At 36.8% G+C, this 18,774-nt stretch overlaps 1 protein-coding gene across 1 annotated transcript; it reads left to right on the top strand.

The window, feature by feature from the left end:
• The first annotated feature begins 17,627 nt into the window (after positions 1-17,627).
• LOC133814480 (secreted RxLR effector protein 161-like) lies at positions 17,628-18,305 on the top strand. Its single transcript, XM_062247436.1, has one exon. The coding sequence runs from the start codon at positions 17,628-17,630 to the stop codon at positions 18,303-18,305; it is 678 nt and encodes a 225-aa protein (XP_062103420.1).
• Positions 18,306-18,774: the final 469 nt, after the last annotated feature.

Genomic DNA, 18,774 nt, shown 5'->3' on the forward strand with positions numbered 1-18,774 from the left:
ATTCGATCTCCACTGTTGGTTTAACATAGTCAATAGCTTAATGGGGCCTCGAGGCGCTTTGATTCGTCCCCCTACGGAAGGTGTTCATTAGTTATTTTGACAATGTTAGATTTCAAAAGATAGATAATTATAGGTCAAATTCTACTAGACTCACCCCTACGGTGACTACTAGGACTAAATCTATGATTATTGAAACCGTGGGTCTAGCTCATAAAATAAGAGATTTTGTTTTCTTATTTTGATCGAATAGTAGGTTGTTAATAATGGTGTCCATTATTAAATGAGTTTACAACTTTATTTAACTAGTGATATTTTTTACTCTCACCAACTGGGATAAGGATATCATAGATTAGTTAAAAACCTAAAGAAATAGAGATATGATTGTTTTTGGTATTTTTTCTCATATCTTACATATTTTGGTATATGTTGTGCTATTTCTTGAAATTTGTGTGAATAGAAGTTTTATTGAGCATATGTGATTGATTTCTATTTTATTGATAATTTGTAGTTTTAAGGTAAGTAGTGTCTGTGTCTACTCCCATCCTTTCTCAACTTTCGATAGAGAAACTCACTGGAGAAAACTTCCTTAATTGGAAACAGAATATCAACATAGAGTTGATTGATGACAACTCTGAATTCGTCATGATTGAGGAATCCCCAGAACAAGCACCATGTCTGCATGTTCGTGAGGGCACCGTCAATGCTCGTGATAGTACCGCAAATACTTGGATAGCACTGTCTCCGCACATACGTGATGACACTGTGAATGCTCGGATGGCACCGTGTCTGAACATTCGTAATCAACTCAACTATGGTCCGACGCATCTCATGAACGAGCTTCAGATTTTTGAGCTTATCATGGGTGGACCTAGTAAAGGAGGAGAAAATAAGACTATTGTTGTTGCTGCTGATCCAGCTAGGCTGAAGCTAACCAAGCTTCATCTTCGAAAGCTGGAAACAAGAGGAAAGGTGGAAAAAACACCAACCCCAAGCCGACAAAGGCTGCAAAGACGAGTGCACAATCAAGTGCACAGACGCCTAAGGGGAAGAACAAGAAAAACAAGAAAGGTAAAGATAAATGTTTTCACTGCAAAGAGAAGGGGCATTGGAAATAGGATTGCCCCAAGTTTCTAGCAGCTAAAAACAAAGGTAATGATTATAGTTCATTTATCTTAGAAACATGTGTTTTAGAGAATGATAAATCCGTTTGGATTATTGATTCTGGATTTACCAACCATGTTTGCAACTCTTTACAGCTTCTTGAATCGTGGGAGGAAGTGAATGAAGGCGGCTTAAAGCTTAGAGTTGGGAACAAAGCGTTCGTTGCGGTCCAAGCTAGAGGAATAGCTCGTCTGAAGTTTGGAAATAAATACTTAATTTTAAAAGATATATTTTTTATTCCGGATTTTAGTAGAAATTTAATTTCAGTTTCCATGTTGCAATTAGAACGATTTGTTATGACTTTCACAAGTTTTAATATATCTATTTCTTTCAATGGATCACAATTGTGTATTGCATGTTTGGAAAACAGGCTTTATATTCTACGACCTAACGAAACCCTCGCTCTTAATAATGATTTATTCAAAGTAGCTAAACCTAGGACCAATAACGATAATATGACGTATTTATGGCACTTGAGACTAGGTCACATTGGCTATGATAGGATTCAAAGACTTACAAAGGACGGACCTTTGAGGGAACTCACCTTAGGTGAATTACCTGTCTGTGAGTCTTGTCTAGAAGGCAAACTGACCAAGCGTCCATTCTCTGCAAAGGGTGATAGGGTCAAAGAACCACTTGGTCTTGTGCATTCAGATATTTGTGGACCTTTGAATGTACAAGCCAGGGGTGGTTTTGAGTATTTCGTCACTTTCATTGACAATTACTCTAGATACTCATGTCTTTCCTAATGCATAGGAAATCAGAAAAATTTTCAAAGTTTCAGGAATTCCAAGCAATGGCTTAGAACCAATTAGGTAAAACGTTAAAGATCTTGCGATTTGATAGGGGTGGAGAATATTTGGATATGCAATTCCAAGATCATTTAACTGAACTTGGGATTTTATCACAACTTACTGCTCCAGGTACTCCGCAACAAAATGGTGTAGCAGAACACCGGAACAGAACTTGATTGGAAATGGCTAGATGCATGCTTAGTTACTCAACTCTACCAACTTTGTTTTGGGGACATGCAATTGAAACCGCAAACGGAATTCTCAATGTCGTGTCGTCTAAATCAATCCCTAAAACACCTTTAGAACGCTGGAATGGTCGTGAACCTAGTTTACGCCATTATAGAATCTGGGGTTGTCCCGCTCACGTCCTGAGGAAAAAGGAGGGAAAGCTAGAACCGCGAACTGAAGTTTGCATGTTTGTTGGCTATCCTAAAGGTACTCGGGGTGGGCTTTTCTATAGTCATTCAGAAAAGGATACTTTTCTGGAAAATGACTATGTCCAGAACTTTAAACCTCGCAGCAAAGTAGTTTTAGAGGAGATGGTTAAAGAATTGACTCCAACCAATGTTCCATCTTCATCAACGCGAGTTGATGATGAAATTCCCACTCTTCATGTCCAACCGACACAAGTCGATTTAAATGAAGAAAGTACCATTGTTCCTGAGCAAACAGTCACGGAGCCTCGTCGTAGTGGGAGGGTTTCTAGGAACCCAGTTCGCTATGGTTTGGATGGTGAAACCAATATGGTTGTTGGTGACACTAGTGATGATGATCTGTTGTCTTTTAAATAGGCAATGGCTAGCCCTGAAAAGGAACTATGGCTCGAAGCCATGAAACAAGGAATGGAGTCCATGTACTCAAATTCCATCTGGGATCTTGTGGAAGCACCTAGTGACTTTAGGGTCATTGGGTGCAAGTGGATCTATAAGAAGAAACGAGGTGTAGATGGAAATATCGAGACTTATAAAGCTTGATTAGTGGCAAGGGTTATACCCAAAGAGAAGGTGTGGACTATGAGGACTTTTAGTCCGGTAGCCATGCTCAAATCCATTCGCATCCTCCTATCCATAGAAGCTGCTCTCGACTATGAGATCTGGAAAATGGACGTCAATACAACTTTTCTTAATGGAAAGCTTGACGAAGTCATTTATATGGAACAGCCAAAAGGATTTAAAGTATCTGGACAAGAAGGAAAAGTTTGCAAGTTGAATAGGTCCATCTATGGACTTAAGCAAGCTTCTCAATCCTGGAATCTTAGATTTGATGAAATAATCAAAACCTACGGCTTTGAACAAAATATTGATGAGCCCTATGTTTACCAACTGAAGGCAAATCAAATAGTGGTATTCCTAGTTCTTTATGTAGATGATATCTTACTCATTGGAAACAATGTTAAGAAATTATCAAATGTGAAGAATTGGCTGAGCACTCAATTCCAGATGAAGGATTTGGGTGAAGCAAGTTATGTTCTAGGTATCCAGATCATCAGGGATAGAAAAAACAGACTCTTAGCTCTATCTCAAGCAGCTTACATCGAACGTTTCTCAATGAAAAATTCCAAGAAAGGGCATCTACTGTCCCACCATGGAATTCATCTTTCAAAGAAGCAGTCTCCCCAGACTTCTAAAGAGGAAGATGCAATGAGAAAAGTTCCTTACGCATCTGCAGTTGGAAGTCTGATGTATGCCATGTTGTGTACTAGACCAGAAATCTACTATGTAGTGGGAGTAGTGAGCAGGTATCAGTCGAACCCAGGACCGGAACATTGGATAGCAGTTAAGCATACCCTGAAGTATTTAAGGCGGACTAGGGATTATATGTTAGTCTACAAGGGTGGTGTTCTGAACCCTGTAGGCTACACCGATTCATATTTTTAGACTGATGTTGATGACAGGAAGTCTACTTCTATAATGGTGTTTACTCTTGGGGGTGGAGCTGTGATTTGGAGAAGCGTAAAGCAGTCTGTAATCTCATATTCCACCATGGAGGCTGAGTACATAGCCGCGTCTGAAGCAGCTAAGGTAATAGTCTGGCTAAAGAAGTTCTATTCGGATCTTGGTGTTATTCCAAAAATGGATAAACTGCTTGTGTAGTCTTGTGACAATACAAGAGCGATAGCCAACTCGAAAGAACCTCGAAGTCACAAGAGGAGTAAGCATATAAAAATGAAGTATCACATTATTTGAGAATATGTGGCCAGGGGAGATGTGAAGGTTATGAAGATTGCAACTGAAGACAATCTTGCGGATCCATTTACAAAGACACTACCAGAAGCTACATTTGATAAGCATATCAAGGAAATGAGATTAGTATAATTAAGGCATTAGTTTCAATTAGTGCAAGTGGGAGTTTGTTGGGGTTTTATGTCCTAATTAAAACCCAAATTCTTTGTAATCTCATTTTATTAACAATAAAAGAATATAAATCATTTTTTGACTTGGTCAATCACTTTGCTCACATGTTTTATTTTCATGATTATTTGTTTAATATAAACTTCTATTAAATCCCGAGCATATAGCTAATCTTATTTATAGTGACGTAATCACAGTGGAATATAAATATGATTATATGTTCAAAATAAGTTAGTCCTAAGATTAGTCAGTGCACATGATTTACACTGACTTGCCAATCTATGATATGATCTACCTACACATCACAGTGTTATGTTCTTTCTAGAACATTACCAAAGTAGATAAGATCGGATGTATTTGTTACATCGGACATGACCGATATTGACAGTTGATAAGATAAGTAAACATACTGTTATTATCTATTCTAGTCATATCATATAGTTGACCATAGGTCAATTCAATCTCAATTCTGAGTGGTTAATATTCTAACTGATTGTATTATTTGAGTTCTTTGACTTGTTCGTTACCAGCTTACCCTACGGATTAGCCCATTCTTACATCTTGGGAACTCGGTAGTATAATTGAGTGGGAGTGTTAATCATAGATATGAGCATCTATAGCTTCTGATGAAGAAGTGAAATGATAGTTTCCTTTTAGTTTGGTTCAAGGTGTTAAAGATAGAGATCTCATTTCAGTAATTAAATTAGTTTACTGAAATATTATTTACAAGGAACTAAGTGTTTTAAGGATAAAATACAATGAGAGGTAAAACAGTATTTTAGTCCTATCTCATTGTAGACCGTCTATAGAGGATTAAGTGACAATTATGGTTGTAACAATGGATAATTAATAGCGTATCTATATTTGTTATAGAGCGTTCTATGAATTCAAAAGTGCAATTCCGAGTCTATAGTGGAGTCACGAGGAATTAATAAGTTAGTAAATTTATTTGTTAGATTTATGATAACTTATTGGAGCTTAATTTCATAGGCCCATGGTCCCCATTGTACCTTGGATAAAATCATCTAGATAGTCTCAATTAATTGATTTAATTATCAATTAGAATTATCAAAGTTGACCAGGTCAATTTTGGATAGTTTCACAGAGTTATGTATTTTTTAGAAGAAAAGAGAAATTAGGGAATATTTATTAATTAAGATAAATTGGTATCTAAATTAATAAACAAGTTTAAATTAAGGTTCAAATTATAAATAATTAATTTGATAGAGGATTTAAATAATTATTTAATTAATTAAATCAATAGAAAATAATACAGACCTTGATTTTAAGTCCAATGGGCTTATAATCAAATGAGAAATTTCACAGGCCTAAAGCCCATGATAATTTTGACTTAGGGCTTTAAAATGACTATTATTTTATTGATTTTTTAATTAAATTAAATGGCCTAATTGAGTCTATAAAAGGAGTGCTTAGAGAGAAGTCAGAAAGATGACAAACACTGATTTTCTCATAGTTTTAGATTCTCTCTAAACACAAGTCATTTTCTAAGCCTCTTTGCTATTATCTCTTCTTCTCTTTATATCTATCTCATGTGTTGAGAATCTCTCACGCTAGTCTAGGTGATTCTAAGGATACATTGGAAGGTTGTGAAGAAATTAGAAGAACGATTCAGTTTCTTGATAATACTCTGCGACATAAAGGATGCAAGAGTTAGAGAAACTGAAGGAAGGACTCTTTAATTCCGTTGCGTATACTGTAAGTATTCTAATCATTGTTTCTCTTTGAATTCAATTTTAGAAACATGTTCTAGGCTATTTCATATTAATTTGTTTAATATTAGATATACATGAAAATAAATAAAGATCCTGTATAAGTTTTCCCAACAGAACCCCGGTGGCTTGGGAGGACATGGCCTTCATTCGCACGAGCAGGTCAGCATTCTCAGCTTCGAGCCTCCTCATTTTCTCGCGTTCTTCATTCATCTGGGCAGTAAGAGCAGCGAGTTGGGCGGATAATCGGGTGTCTCTGTCACGTCTGACATGGCTGTCAAGTGAACCCCTTGATCTCTTTGTTGATCGTCTGATTTCTAGGGCCCCACGATGGGCGCCAAATTGTAGAAGTGATTTCCTACACTTGATTAGATGGGCACCAACAACCTATCAATAACAAAGAGAGAGACGAGAGTTCAATTGGGAGCACCGGTGGGGTGTCAGCCAAAGGGACTCCAACGCTCAAGTTAGTCGAGTTGTAACGAAAGCTAATTGAAAGTAACAAAATTATAACGAAAATAATGATATAATGATGGATAGATGAGTAGTAGGATGGTCAGAGTGACGACAGAGATGACGGTGGAATTCAACAATCGGGTCAAGTCCGGTTGGGTCAGACCAGGTTGACTGATTCAACTTGCTTGACTGGATCGCCTAGAGAGAGTAGTACTTCATTTCAGTAAGAGAGTGAAGTAGAGTGAAAAAAAATGGTTATCAAATGATCCCTTCTCAACCCCTGAAGGTCTTCTTTATAGTCGTTCTCTTCTTTCCGTTCTCCCCTGGTCTATCTCGCCCATCTGACCTGTTCTTAGTGGTTCCCTCCGATTTTCATGGGAAGAGGGGCGTGTATTTTGACTGCTTCAATGTCTCGGACTGAATGAATGCACCCGAACTCGGGCCTGGGTACCAGCTAGCTCATTTGGATGGCTGAACCCATTTACATTGGTTTGGGCCCTTACTTGCTTATTGGGCTTTGCGAGCTAGTCTGGCTGACTAGTTGGACTTTAATTGTAGACAAATTTTGTCCACTACAATGACTATCTAATGGACCCAAAATGGGTATGTTTTAAATATTTATAAATCGCAAGCGCACGAATCGTTCATATAGAATAGTGATTGTGTAAGCAAGGATGTCGAACCCAAAGGAGTTGTCTAAAATCGAAAAGAAAACTATTTTAAACCAAAATTAATAAATTCTAATCTAGCTCTAAAGATTGATGAGAATTTGTAACAATAAAAATAAAATAAAAGATAATAATAAAGATATTAAAGATAATATATATATATAACTAAATTAATAATTGTAAACAATGTGGTAAAATAAGATTATTAAGGATTAGAATCCACAAAATATAAGTTCAATAATATTTATAAATACATTGATTCCCAAGTTTTAGTGATAGTTAAAATAAATCAAACTATCATTTTCCAAATAAATTTATAATTTTAAGCACAAATTACTTCTAAAAAGATAAGATTTTTCTTCACTTTTCAAAAAGTTATAATTTCAAAGTATTTAATGTAAATCAATCTAATGAAATAACAAATAAATCAATGAACATTATTTATAAGGAAAAACATAATATTTTTGTCCTAAGCATTGGATGTGTACAACTTAATGACACATCTTACACAAAAAATATTATGTTTTTGCACTAATGAAGAACAAAGTGTAAATATGTTCTAACAATAAAAAATACAAGATATTTAAGATGAAAGAAAATATTTGAAGAAGAAAAATCCATAAACTTTGTTGCACAAAATGAGAAATCAACATACAAAATAAATACTATCTAGTTACATATTGTTTCATCATCACCTTAATAATCTTAAAAAGATTAGAAACTCATAACTAGAATATAAAATACAAACAAAAAAATTACAAACATAACTTAGGAAAATTTTGGAGGAAAACCCCCAAATTGTTCCTCTAAAATACATAGAAAATTAACCAAAAAGAAGAAGAAGATGAAGAGAATAGAGATGTTTGAAAGTGTAGAAACTTTGTGGTATGACCTCTCCCAAAATTAAGCACCCCCAAATGGTCTTGAAAATTCCCTATTTATAGCCAAAATGAGAGTATTAAAATAATCAATTTAAATAAATTAAATTGATTAAATTAATAATAATATGGAAAATATGGGTAAATTATAAGGTGTAATGATGATTTTGGGGTCAAATGTGTAGAAAAGTTTGGGTAAAAAATTGGCATTTTTGGCAGAGGGGACAAGGGTATATTGTGCTTTTGTTGGGCTCAAGAGTGGAAGTGTTGGTGGATTGTGGCAAGTGGGAAAGTGGCTGGGTGGCAGGTGGGAAAGTTGGGCTTGGGGAGCTGATGGGGTTTGGGCCGAGTGGGTGCATCTGTGGAGGCAGGTTGGGCCTTGCTGAGGCTGGATGTGGAGCGTTGGTGCATTGGCTGAAGGAAGGGGCACGGCTGGGGCTTGGAGTTGTAGCTGAAGGTTGGAAGGCGTGGGCCTAGCTTGGGCCGAAGCAGTGCTGGCGGGCCCAAGAGGCTGGAGATGAGGCAGCAGGCTGGAGAGGCTTCGGTGGTGCAGCTGGGAGGAGGGAGCTGGAAGCTTGGGCTTCGCGTGATGGGCCTAAGGGGCTGCTGAAGGTAAATACCATTTTTTCCTTTCTTTTCTCTAAAAACTGCCATTGTTCCTTCATTTTTCTTGCTTTTTAAGAGCAAAAAACAACATTGTTTCCTACAAAATAATCATAAACTAAATTAAAATTAAATATTTTCACTAATAAAATATACCATATAACTTCCATAAAAATATTAATTAAAATTTAATTTACATAACATTTAATTCCAATAAAATCATATTTTTAGCATTCAAACTAACAATACTAATTTTAAATAATTAAATTACAACATAAAACAATAAAATATCTATAAAAACATATAAAAGTATATAAAATCATGATAAGACTAATAAATTCAAAATTACTTAAAAACTTAATAAATTAATTAAAAACTCAAGAACTAAGCAACAATTAGCATATAAAATATGGTAAAATAACTCTATTTTGTAGAGTTATCACTATCGCACATCTATTGTCATATTCATCCAAAATTTGTCCATTTATGATCTATGTCATATCTTGAGCCTCAATTATAAGGAAAATCATAACAAATGATTCACTAGTTCCACTAAAACTATTTCAGAGCATAAAACCAAAATAATTGTCTTATGAACTCATCATTATTGTAAAATATAAGAATTTCACTTCAAATACCTCGGGAAATGCCTAAGTAATCTCATCCTCATAAAAGCTATCATAGTAGGATCGATCGACACATATATACCTCAATATAACCAGTTGACTCCCATCTCAATACTCCCACTGATTAAGGAGTAACTTGGCATCTTTTGAAAAATTAACTGTGACATCAAGATTAATCAATTCTAAGGCCTAGTCCATTTTTCTAATGAGACATCGATATGTCAAAACATATATATTATTATCCCCTCTGATAATCAAATGGTAGAGATTTTAGGATTACTTGAAGCTAAAGAAAATATCCAAGAGCAATAACAATAAGCGTGTAAGAACAAAGATTATGATATGTGCTCGTTTCCTTAGCTCTCTCAATGATCTATCAGCAGAAATGATCATATCATGCTAGAGTCATTCTAACAAACCATATGACTTCTATGCAAGTAAAGACAACCACACCAAGTGTCACGTATCATAACCAATTGCATCAATCTACTACTGACAGGATAGAAAAATTGTGTGATTTCTTTACATCTAATGTGTTTCTTTTACCATCTAAGCATCCTACCAAACAATAAAAAAATTGACAGGGTGACTAAATTGTTTGTATGGATCTTAGTATTAATTGTGATTGACACAGGAGAAAAAAATAAAAAACAAATCACAATTTTTTATGATTGGCATGTGAAAGCTTACGACAAATAAACATAACACATTCAATGTAGAATTTAATCTCATCACAATCAAATAAGGCCAAATGTGCATCATTTTACTTGTACAAAAAAATTATTAATAATTATCATAAGTAAATGCGCCAACAATAATTTTTATGTATTGTAAATCACCATAGTATATACCCAAAAGAATTTATAATAATATCAAAATTCGCAAAGTACACGAAAGGCATATATCACAAAATTATGGAATGATAATAATTAAAATTTGACCTTGTATGAGATTAAATTAATTAACGAGATTACAAAATTTGCAAACTTAGACTCACGATAGGTGAGTACATAAGCATACAAAATGTCACAATCTCACAATTTTCAAATATCCATAAATATGAAAAACTTCATAAACCAAAAAATATATATAATCACAAATTATGAATATTTCATATAAACTAGAAGAATTATTTAAATAAATTGTGAGAATATGCATGTTTATTCCATTGTAAATAATTATGTGATACGGAAATGTTTCAAAAAATTAAATTTAAACCCAAATAATTACATAATTATCCAAAAACCAAAATTATCGTAAACCATGCATATATGTAAAAACAACTGAGAAATATTTTTCCAAATTAATAAAGAAAATTGGTACAAAAATTGCCTCGAAGATTTTTTTATTTTTATTTATATATTTTTGTAGAAAACGACATGCCTTGCTGCGTCAAAATGACGCGTCGTACGCTCCTTGGAGAAGGCCAAACGACGAGTCGTACGGACTCATCTCCTTCGCTCGTTTCTGGGCGCGCCGGTCATGTCCAGGTCTAGCGACACGCTTTGTCGGCCCGGCTGGAAATAGGGCCTCTGACTACCATTTTCGACAGGGTTTGTTGGGTGTTGATCCTTACACAATTTCTCGTTGATCCATGGTGATATACTCAGCCAGAAAACAACAATAAAGGTCCATGAAATCCAAGAACCCGTAATAGGTTCGGCCATTGATGAGCTTCAAAGAAGCTCAGTATTTCCAGCAAAACAATGCAAAAAACATTGCCCAGATCATAGTCAAACCTCATAATAATTCTAATAATAACATCTCCTTCATTTATATATATATATTGTTAGAATATTTGGTCTGCATTAAACATCAATACACATAAGCAAAGTTACGTTTTTTCTTCCAGTCTTGTCTACCATTTCGCCAGATGAGTCTGCGTTTATTTCTGGTATATTTTTTAAGTTAGATGACAGTTGTAAAACCCCCTATAAATAAGTCTTATTATCTCAGTTGTTTAGGGGTGAGATGAGAACAGATTTCATTTTGTAAAATAGGAGCTATTTCAGAGAGAGAAAGATAGAGAGCTTGAGAGAGAAACACTTGGGTCTTGGGTGAGAGATTTCTTTGTACACGGTTAAGTGTACTTGGGGTTTTGCTTGGGTTCAAGGCATTGTAATCCATCAAGTGTAGAAGTTCTCTAGTTGTGACAAGTTGTAATCTTCATTGCTGTTTCATAGTGCAGAGAAGAACATCCCAAAGGGAGTTCAAAGAGGATGTAGGCTCAAGTTATTTGGGTTGAACCTCTATAATTCTTGGTGTTGATTTTATTGTGTTTTTCTTGCTGATTTTCCTATTGAATTTGTGCATGTTGTATCTACTGGTTTGTTGATTTTGTGATTGTAGATGAAGCTGGTGTGAGGAAGGTGAATTCCTTAACAGTGGTATCAGAGCCAGGTTGATTGGCAAAGTTCAGCTTCAAGATCAAAGGTGACATAGAAGGGAAGAACTGGCTGAATCAAGTTCTTCATCAGAAAGTGACACAAAAAAAGTTTCAGTCAAGAAAGAAGTCCAAGAATCGAGTTCGAAGGTTCAAGAATCTGTTCAAAGTCTCTTGGATTGGAGTTATTGCAACAATATGAGTAATATGAAGCTTGAAATAGAGAGGTTTGATGGTAATGGAGATTATAGAATTTGGAGAAGGAAGATTAAAGGAATGTTGGCTTCTCAAAAGTTATTGCGTGTTCTTGAAGATCCCATTTCATGGCCTGAAGGTACTACAAAAGATCAAAAAGAAGAAATGCTTGAATCAGCCATTGGGATTATGATTTTTCATTTGTCGGACTCCATCATTCGAATGGTTGATAAAGAAGACTCTCCATCCAAGATTTGGAAGAAACTAGATGAGTTATTTCAGCAAAAGACTCTCACCAACAAAATCTTTCTTAAGGAAAGAATCTTTGGTTTTAAGATGAGCAGTAGCAAGAGTTTGGAGCAGAATTTGGATGAGTTCCTAAGGATGAACATTGAGTTGTCTAACTCAGGAGTAGGAGAAGCTTTAAGTGATGAAAACCAAGCAATTATCATTTTAAATTCTCTGCCTGAATCGTTTAAGGAGGTCAAAAGTGCTATCAAGTATGGTCATACATAAATTACTTTAGAAGAAGTAATTTTAGCATTGAAATCAAAGGATTTAGAGTTAAAATCAGAAAAATCTTCTTCACCAAACCTTGGAGAAAGCAACTACGCAAGGGATCGATCACCACACAAAAACTCAAATGGCTATCATGGTAAAAGGCACAGCAAGAGCAGAGGAAGATCTGGTTCCAGAGGTCCAAACAATTCAAGGGCGTGTTTTCATTGTGGCAAGCTTGGTCACATGAAGAGAGATTGTTATCTTTGGCTTAGAAAACAAAAGGGCAGGAGTTCCGTCTATGAGAACGCTAGATCCATCTACGAGGGAAAATCTGAACATACGAATTCAGCAAATATTGGAAAAGCTTGCAATGATGTTGAAGCCTTAATTGCAGCAACAGGAGAAAACGAAAAAGATTGGATCTTGGACTCTGGGTGTTCATACCATATGACTTTCAATAAGGAATGACTTCAAGATTTTAGAGAGTTGAATGGTGGTAAGGTTATTATGGGGAATAATCAATCTTGCCAAGTAACTGGAATAGGCTCAATCAACATCAAAATGTTTGATGGTGTCATTCAAACATTGAAGAATGTCAGGTATGTTCCTAATCTGTCTAAAAATTTGGTTTCATTAAGCGTGCTTGATGATGCAGATTATACAGTAAAAATAGAGAGTGGAACCATGAAGATTTGTAGAGGTTCAATGGTAGTTCTTAAGGGAATTAAGAAGGACTCTCTATACTACCTAATTGGTGAAACAGTAACTAGCAGCAACATTTTAGCTGAGGCACCAGAAGATCACAAGGCAATCCTATGGCATAGGAGGCTTGGTCACATAAGTGATAAAGGCTTGCAAGTGTTAAAACAACAAAGCTTACTTGGAAAGGATAAGGTGAGCAAGGTAGATTTTTGTGAGAATTGTGTCTTGGGCAAACATCACAGATTGGCTTTCAAAGTTGGGCAACACAGTTCAAGGGGCATACTTGAATACCTACATGCAGACTTATGGGGTCCAGAAAAGACTCCAACAATTGGAGGTAACAATTACTTTCTTTCTATTGTAGATGATTTTTCTAGAAAAGTATGGGTGCATTTATTGAAACATAAAAATGATGCATTTGAGGCTTTTAAAAATTGGAAAATTCTTATAGAAAATCAAACAAATAGGAAGATTAAAATATTGAGGACCGATAATGGATTAGAATTTTGCAATGAGATTTTTTATTCATATTGTAGAGAGAATGGTATTCAAAGACATAGGACTGTGAGATTAACTCCTCAACAAAATGGGGTGGCTGAAAGAATGAACCGAACACTACTTGATAAAACTAGATGTATGATGATTAGTTCAGGTATACCCAAGGGATTTTGGGGGGAAGCTATAATGATAGCTGCATATCTAGTAAATATATGTCCTAATACAACTATAGAGTTTAAGACACCTGAAGAAAAATGGTCCAATAAACCACCAAACTTGTCTCACTTAAGAGTATTTGGGTGTGCTGCTTATGCACATCAAAGAGAGGGTAAATTAGATCCTAGAGTAGTTAAGTGTATATTTTTGGGTTACCCACAGGGAACTAAAGGTTACAAATTATGGGTTAAAGAAAACAAATGTTACAAACTTATAATCAGTCGTGATGTTATATTTAAAGAAGATTGTTTTCCTTGTTTATCTCAAACTAACATTCCTGCAGGTTAAGAACAAAATAGTAATAACAATGCAAGTACAGTAGAGACTTTAGTTCAGATGGAAGCAAGAGCACCCAACACAAATCAGGTGGAAGAAAATAAGATTCAGACCCCAACTCGAACTCCAGCTGAAATGCAACCAGAACAAAGTGTAGATGCATCTGAAATACATGTAGATCCGACTGCGTCATATCATCTTGCAAGAGACAGAGTCAGGAAAGAACCAAAACCAGTCCAGAAGCTTACACTTACAGCTTGGGATGACATGATAGCTTATGCACTGATGTCTACACTTGAGTTAGCTAATTCAGAACCCAACTCATATGAAGAGGCGGTAAAAGGTTCAGATTCAAAGCATTGGATTGATGCTATGAAGGAGGAAATGAGGTCTTTGTACAAGAATGATACTTGGATGCTGGTTAATAGACCCAAAGAAAAAAATTTAGTAGCATGTAGATGGTTGTTCAAAGTAAAAGAAGGCATGAATGATCAAGAACCAGTGAGATACAAAGCAAGGTTGGTTGCTAAGGGCTTCACTCAAAAGGAAGGAGTGGATTTTACAGAGATTTTCTCACCAGTCATTAAATATAAAACCATAAGAATCATGTTATCTTTGGTTGCCCAGTTCAATCTGGAACTTGACCAGATGGATGTAAAAACTGCATTTTTACATGGTGACTTAGAAGAGACTATTTACATGGAGCAACCAATTGGGTTTGAGATGTTCAAAGGCCAAGATAAAGTTTGTTTGCTCAAGAGATTGTTGTATGGCCTCAAGCAATCACCTCAGCAGTGGTATAAACGTTTTGATGGGTTCATGATAAAGCATGGTTTTCAAAGAAGCTACTATGATCCTTGCCTCTACTTCAAAGGACAAAAATTCAAAGATATTGAGTTTCTATTGTTGTATGTGGATGATATGTTGCTGATTAGTGACAAAAGGGACAAGCTGAATAAATTGAAGGCTCTTCTCAAAACAGAATTTGAAATGAAGGATTTGGGCATGGCTACAAAGATTTTAGGTATGGAGATCAAGAGAAATAGGGATCAACATACCATCTTCATCATTCAAAAGTCTTATGTTGAAAAGGTTCTAAAAAAGTTTTCTATGAAGGGTGCTAAAGTTGTTAAACAGCCATTGACAAGTCAATATCAGCTTACAAATGCTGATTGTCCTAAAATTGAGTTTGAAAGGGAAGATATGTGTAACACCCCAATCTGCTAATAAAGTTTACGACCCTGATTAGCGTGCCTGGAGGGCAATAAATGAGTTAACATGTTAATATATGAATTTGAATGAATATGTGATTAGAATGCATGTTTAGGTGGTATAAATATGCATGTGGACCCCGTTTGTACGTTAGGGGTAAATTGGTAATCTTAGCCCGCTAAGGGCATAAATGTGTTAATGGTATTATGTAATTTGTACCACGTGAGTGTGGTGTTATTAATGTGATGCACGTGCTAAGACGGTCCTAGAGAGCTAGATAACTCGAAATTCATAACGGGATTTCATACCCGGCTCGGGAGGAGCCTAGGGGTACTTTGGGGAATTTCGTGAGTTGAGTTGAGAATTTGTGGTTAATGGTTATTGGTGATTATGTAACCTGAGTAACCATTAGTAATTGCTGAGAGTAACAAGTTTAGGTGGGAAAATGGTAGAATTGTAATATAGGTGAAAGGACAAAGGTGCCCTTGAGGTTTAGTTAGGAAGGAATTCTTATGGAAGGGTAGAGTGGTCATTAAGCAAGGGTTAGATAAGTTCAGCTGAGGGAGAAGGGGTCATTCACGTTCAACATTTATCCAAATTGAGCCCTTGCTGAAATTGGTTGAGAACTTAGAGAAGAAAGAGGGAAAACTAAAGGCAATCTCTTGGGATCAAGAAGGGAAGTGAAGCTAAGGGAACTTGGAGGATTACTCAGTGAATTGAGGTAAGGAAATTCTGTGTATATGTTGTAGAGTTTAGCTAAGAATATCGTGGAATTGAGGATTGAATTATGTGCTTTGCTTGGTGAATTCTTGGGATGAAATGAGGTTAGGTTCAGCAGAAGGTTGTGATTTGAGCTTGGAACTTGATTGGGAAGGGCAGCTCAAGTTGAATTCTTGATTGAGGTAAGAGTACTAAACATGTTTGAATTCTCATAACTGTTATGGTTTAAGAGTCTAGAAGTCTGGTTTACACTTCTCTCAAGTTTTGGTTTAAGTGTTTGAAATCTGAAACTCAAGTGTGAATTTTGGGTGTGATTGTGTGTTTGAGCTTGTTGGTGGTGTTTGTAGGTTGTTAGATGGTTTATTTGGGGTTTTGGATTGATTTTGAGGTTTGGGTATGCATTGGGGTTGAATTGGGAGTGTTTTGGCTCGGGGAAAACGCAAGGGAAAACCCAGATTTCTGGGTTCGCGAAGGAGCGCCGCGGCCCTGTTCTTGGGCGCCGCGGCGCGAGGCTGTTTCTGGGAAGGGGGAGTGCTCTTTGACTTGCTGGGCGTCGCGACCCTCAAGGGCAGCGCCGCGGCGCTAGGCTATTTTCATAACAAGGAATTTTGCAATTTTAGGCTTTTGCTCCGGGGGTTCAGGGGATGTCTCCGACGCATTGTTTTAAGATATTGGGGATTCCGAGAGTGTGGGATTGGTCTCGGGAAGTGGTTTTGGATTGGTTAGTATTAAAGGATGTTTTATATGTGTTGTGACTAGGTCTTCGGAGAGGCTCGGGTTAGAGGACCGTGCTCGCGGCCTTGGTGCATCGGAAAGCTCGGGATACAGGTAAGAAAACTGTAGCACCTGTAGAGCAGGGCTTGGGCCCATAGTATTGTTGTAGGGCGCGGCCCTAGATTGTATCATTGCTAGGATGTAGCTTTAAATGAATGATATATATATATATATTTGAATGTTACTTGAGAATGCTAAATGTGGTAATAGCAGTGTGAACGGCAAAAGGGCCGGGAACGGCGAAGGGCCGAGAACGGCAGTGGGGCCGGGAATACCACTTAGAACATGGAGTGCTTGTGGTTAGGGTGAGACCCCAATGGATACATGGGATATCCTTAGGGTGTAGACCAAGATCCCAAGCTTTGGTAATGCTTCCGGGACGGCATGGTCGTATATGTGTTTAAATCTTATGGACTGTCTGACTAGATATGAGTTATCTGCTATAGTGATTGCATGATATGCATATGTTATGTGCTGTATGAGTTTTCTTGCTGAGCTTTGGCTCGCGGGTGCTCTGTGTTGCAGGTAAGGGCAAAGAGAAAGTCAACCAGCCATGAGTACGGAGAGCGTGGGGGCGGCGCGTACATGTTTGGCCTGCCCGATTGCTTTGGTTGGGGATATTTTTGAGAAATGGTTGTACAAACCCTAGTTTTGATGGTTAATTACTTATAAACTTGCTTTGAGTTGTAAATATTTTACAAACCTCGTTTTGGGATTCCGAGTGTTAAACTCTTGAACTTTTAATGAAATAGAGTTCTTTTTAAAGATTACAGCCTTGTCTTTTTGTTTAATCACACTTTTGTTTTAAAAACCTCGCTGAGCGAGTTAGTTGCACATTTTAAACTCACTTAGTAACGGCTCTAAGGTAGTAGGGCGTTACATTATGGCCAAGGTACCTTATTCTAATGTTGTTGGAGCTATAATGTATCTAATGATTTGCACTAGGCCTGATTTATCACACTCTATTAGTGCTCTAAGTAGATTCATGGCAAATCCCGGAAGAATTCATTGGGATGCTATGAAGTGGTTGCTGCGTTATTTGATTAATACTGCTAGACATGGGTTGGTGTATAAGCGACATCATAATCAGGTGGAAATCAGTGGGTTTGTAGACTCGGATTATGTTGGAGACCGAGACACTAGAAAGTCTACTACAGCCTATTACTTTCTAGTAAGTGGGAATTGTGTGAGTTGGAAGTCTCAACTACAATCTGTAGTTGCACTTTCAACTACTGAAGCTGAGTACATGGCTGCTACTGAAGCAATCAAAGAAGGTATTTGGAATCAAGGTCTTCTAAAAGAGCTACAAGTGTTCAAAGGAAAAGCTACAATTTTTTCAGATAGTCAAAGTGCCATACATTTGTGTAAGAATCCAGTATTTCATGACCGGACTAAGCATGAGGAGATCAAGTATCACTTTATTCGTGATAAGGTCACTGAAGGTGTCATCAATGTCGAAAAAGTCCCCACAGAAGAGAACCCCGCTGATGCTGGAACTAAGATATTGCCATTGAGCAAGTTTAACTACTGCCTAAGCTTGCTTGGAATTGATCATGGATGATAGTTGATGGCTGAACTGGGATCCTTGGGAAGTTATGTTTATCTCTGCAATCCATGTTTAATGAAGACCAAGGTTGTAACGCCCTGGATAGCCAAGACCGCTACACTGTGTGTTTGTAAAGTGCCAGACTTGCTAGTCAAGTCTATTAGTTGAAAGCGTGTCTACGAAACTGAAAAGGAACTAGGGTTTAAGATATTTTGGTCTCAAAAGCTACATTTTCATTAAGAAACATTGTTCACTAACACGGGATCCCAAAAATATTAGTTTAAAGGCCGTTTACAAAAGTTACAAGTTTCAAGTACATAAACTAGCCATATTAAGGCAAAACGAGCAGTTAGGTAATCCCTGTCCTGACTCACTCCTCGATCATGACGATCGAACAACTGGCTATGTACATTTCACCTCGGAGCTCTCCACCTCAGGCTTGGTCCAGCTTGCCCTTGCCTTTACCTGCACCACGTAGCACCCG

The sequence above is a fragment of the Humulus lupulus genome, chromosome 2 (assembly GCF_963169125.1).
Source record: "Humulus lupulus chromosome 2, drHumLupu1.1, whole genome shotgun sequence".
Taxonomy (NCBI): domain Eukaryota; kingdom Viridiplantae; phylum Streptophyta; class Magnoliopsida; order Rosales; family Cannabaceae; genus Humulus; species Humulus lupulus.

What these genes read in the sequence shown, in the direction of transcription:
- LOC133814480 (XM_062247436.1), top strand. Translation starts at nt 17,628, where the DNA reads ATGGCCAAGGTACCTTATTCTAATGTTGTTGGAGCTATAATGTATCTA.